The sequence below is a fragment of the Arachis hypogaea genome, chromosome 20 (genome assembly GCF_003086295.3).
Source record: "Arachis hypogaea cultivar Tifrunner chromosome 20, arahy.Tifrunner.gnm2.J5K5, whole genome shotgun sequence".
In the NCBI taxonomy this organism is placed as follows: Eukaryota; Viridiplantae; Streptophyta; class Magnoliopsida; order Fabales; family Fabaceae; genus Arachis; species Arachis hypogaea.
The window spans coordinates 126,339,009-126,341,966 of record NC_092055.1 but is presented as its reverse complement, the minus strand read 5'-3'; the positions used below and the strand labels follow the sequence as shown (position 1 = coordinate 126,341,966).

At 31.9% G+C, this 2,958-nt stretch overlaps 1 protein-coding gene across 1 annotated transcript; it reads right to left on the bottom strand.

Moving 5' to 3' along the window:
* Positions 1–297: 297 nt before the first annotated feature.
* LOC112783977 (histone H3.2) lies at positions 298–2,201 on the bottom strand. Its single transcript, XM_025827067.3, has one exon. The coding sequence runs from the start codon at positions 852–854 to the stop codon at positions 444–446; it is 411 nt and encodes a 136-aa protein (XP_025682852.1). The 5' UTR covers positions 855–2,201; the 3' UTR covers positions 298–443.
* Between the last annotated feature and the right edge of the window lie 757 nt (positions 2,202–2,958).

Sequence of the window (2,958 nt, the reverse complement as noted above, 5' to 3'; positions counted from 1 at the left end):
AGATCTGAGAAATAATTATTTGGTTAAAATTTGAGTTAAAGAAGTCTTATTTGACCTATTTGGCATTCACTCCTTGATTGGTTATTTCAAATTCCAAAACATAGGTAATCTAAGCAAAGTACTCTTACGATTTTTAACTTGACTGAGAATGAATTGAAATATTGCATCTAGTGCTGGAATCTTAAAATCTATTGAGTTCCTAGTGGTGGAGTATTAAAATCTGTTTAATTACGATGTTAGATATCGTCTTGAAATATTTTAAGGCAAATTCTAAAATTGATATCTAGTGTTCAGATATTACAGCATAAAATGCATATAAGCACTCATTAAGATTAGATTTCATCAATTCAACATTAAGTATTAAACCAAAGCTGAACTATCATTACAATAAAACAAATAACTGAGCTCTAAGATCTATCAGCAATAGAATCTGAATCTGAATCTCAAGCTCTCTCGCCTCTGATTCTGCGAGCAAGTTGAATATCCTTAGGCATAATAGTTACTCTCTTAGCATGAATAGCACAGAGGTTAGTGTCCTCAAAGAGACCGACGAGGTAAGCCTCCGCGGCTTCTTGGAGAGCGGCGACGGCGCTGCTCTGAAACCGGAGATCGGTCTTGAAATCCTGCGCAATCTCACGAACGAGGCGCTGGAACGGAAGTTTGCGGATCAGAAGCTCAGTGCTCTTCTGGTACTTCCTGATCTCTCTCAGAGCAACGGTTCCAGGCCGGAATCTGTGCGGCTTCTTAACTCCTCCGGTCGCCGGAGCTGATTTTCTGGCGGCTTTTGTTGCCAGCTGTTTCCTCGGCGCCTTGCCGCCGGTGGACTTGCGAGCAGTTTGCTTGGTACGAGCCATGTGAATGAAAGTGAAAGAGTGAGAAATTTGAAGGAAAATTTCTGAAATAGAAGGAGAATTGAGATGGTGAGTGAGTAAAATATTTGGGGATTGTTATATAGGGTTTAGGGTGAGTTTGATTTTGGTGGTGATTAAGGCGGGAACTGAAAGTGTTTATTTTTGGGGGAAGGGGAGAAGTGAGATGAGAAGTTTGTGACCGTTGATGGGGAGACAAATCGACGGGTATAATGGTTGGAAAGTATAGGCACGGGGATCGTGATCTGCGGCATGAGAACGTAGCCAATAGAATTAAGCTTACTGGAATTGCGTTATTCTGCAAATCATCGCTTTACTGTTTTTCTTTTCTCATTATAAAACAAGCTGTTTTATAAAATTATTAGTTAATAATTATTAAAGAATAATTTACTCAAATATTAAATTATTTAATATTATTTAATTAATAATTTTATATAAAAGTAACAAGTTTTAAGTTTTTATTTTTATTATATAATAAGAAAATAATATTTATCATTTTTTTACATTTTTATTTTTAAAAATTATTTTTATATGAATAAATAGTATTTTTGTTGAATATTGTTATTTGGAGTATTTTACAGAAGTGTGAAGTTGCAAAAAATCTTATACAGCACGCATCCTGCGTGTTGAGATTGCAAAGATTCTGTGCCAAATCTCGAGGCAATTTTTACAGATATTTTTAACAGAGATTTGCTATGTGTCAAGTACAGGACAATATGTACTTTGTGTGTTGAAGCAGCAGAAATTTCTCGCATAGTTTCGAGACAATTTTAGTAGTGATTCTTAGCCATGTATCAAGCATGCAAACAACATGCACCCTGCATGTTGGAGGAGCAGAGATTCCTCGCATAGTTCCAAGACATCTTTATCAGCATCTCCGTGCCACATGATAATCCCCGGGCAACACGCACCTTACGTGTTGACCACTTGTCCAGCTGGTCTCCATGTTTTCAACATGCATGTTCAGAGAACTCCAGTGTACTATAATGTGTTGGTACCTTTGTGAGGGAGCGAGAACTGCCTTGCATCCTTCTTTCAAGAACTTCATTCTTCATTCTTCATTTTAAAAGACTTTTAAGAGAGATTGAGAAGGAGGAAGGTAATCTTTGGTGAGGGTGAGAATAAATAGTGTGTTGCTTGGAATAATGGTACGCAATTATACGTACGCAAAAAAATATGTTATAAATTATTTGAAACAATCTAATTATGTAAGTTTAGTATTTTTGCTAATTTAGAGCTTAGTATTTGAATGTATTTTTGTTAGTAGAATTATTTTGGTTAATATTATTATTATCATTTGTATAGTGAATTAAATAATTTAAATACTTATTTTTTATTTTTTGTGATAATATTAATAATTTTTATTTATTTTTTGTTATTTGTTATTTTTTGTTATAATATTATTGTTTTTTAATCTGTTAATCTATAATTATTGAAAATAATAAGTAATAGAAATATTGATAATTTTTTTTAGAATTTTTGTTATTATATATTTATTTTTTTATGTTAAAAATTATTTTTATTAAAATTATTAAATAAGATCATTTTTTATTTTTTTCGAATATTCTATTATGATGTCACTATTAATCGGAAATAATATAAATCATTTTTTTGAATTTTTTGTAATTATGTTATTTTTAACTTCTTTTTAGTGTTATTTTTATTTTCTGTAATTATCTTTTTGAATTTTATATAATTATTTTTTATTTTCTATTTTCTATTGTCTTGTACCAAGTTAACAGAAATTTTCTACCATATAAATTTGATTCGCTAGAGATGTGGCACCTGGCGGTCGACTTGCAGGCCTTATGATAAACTCCAATTTTGTGGTTCATCTTATGTTGAATTTAGGAAATTTTATCAACTTTTCTCACATTTATTCAATGAAATAGCATGATTTTGTGAATTTCTCCTAATTTGTGCTTAAAAGTAAAAACATGGCTTTTAGGCCTAAAAATCGCTAATTTTAATTCACTTTAATTTCATTCGATACCTTCATATGTTTGTTAAGTGATTTCAGGATTACCTTACAAACAATGCGATTCTATCATATCTCGAGAGTTGCAGAGATCAAAGGGCATTCCGCATT

What these genes read in the sequence shown, in the direction of transcription:
- LOC112783977 (XM_025827067.3), bottom strand. Translation starts at nt 854, where the DNA reads ATGGCTCGTACCAAGCAAACTGCTCGCAAGTCCACCGGCGGCAAGGCG.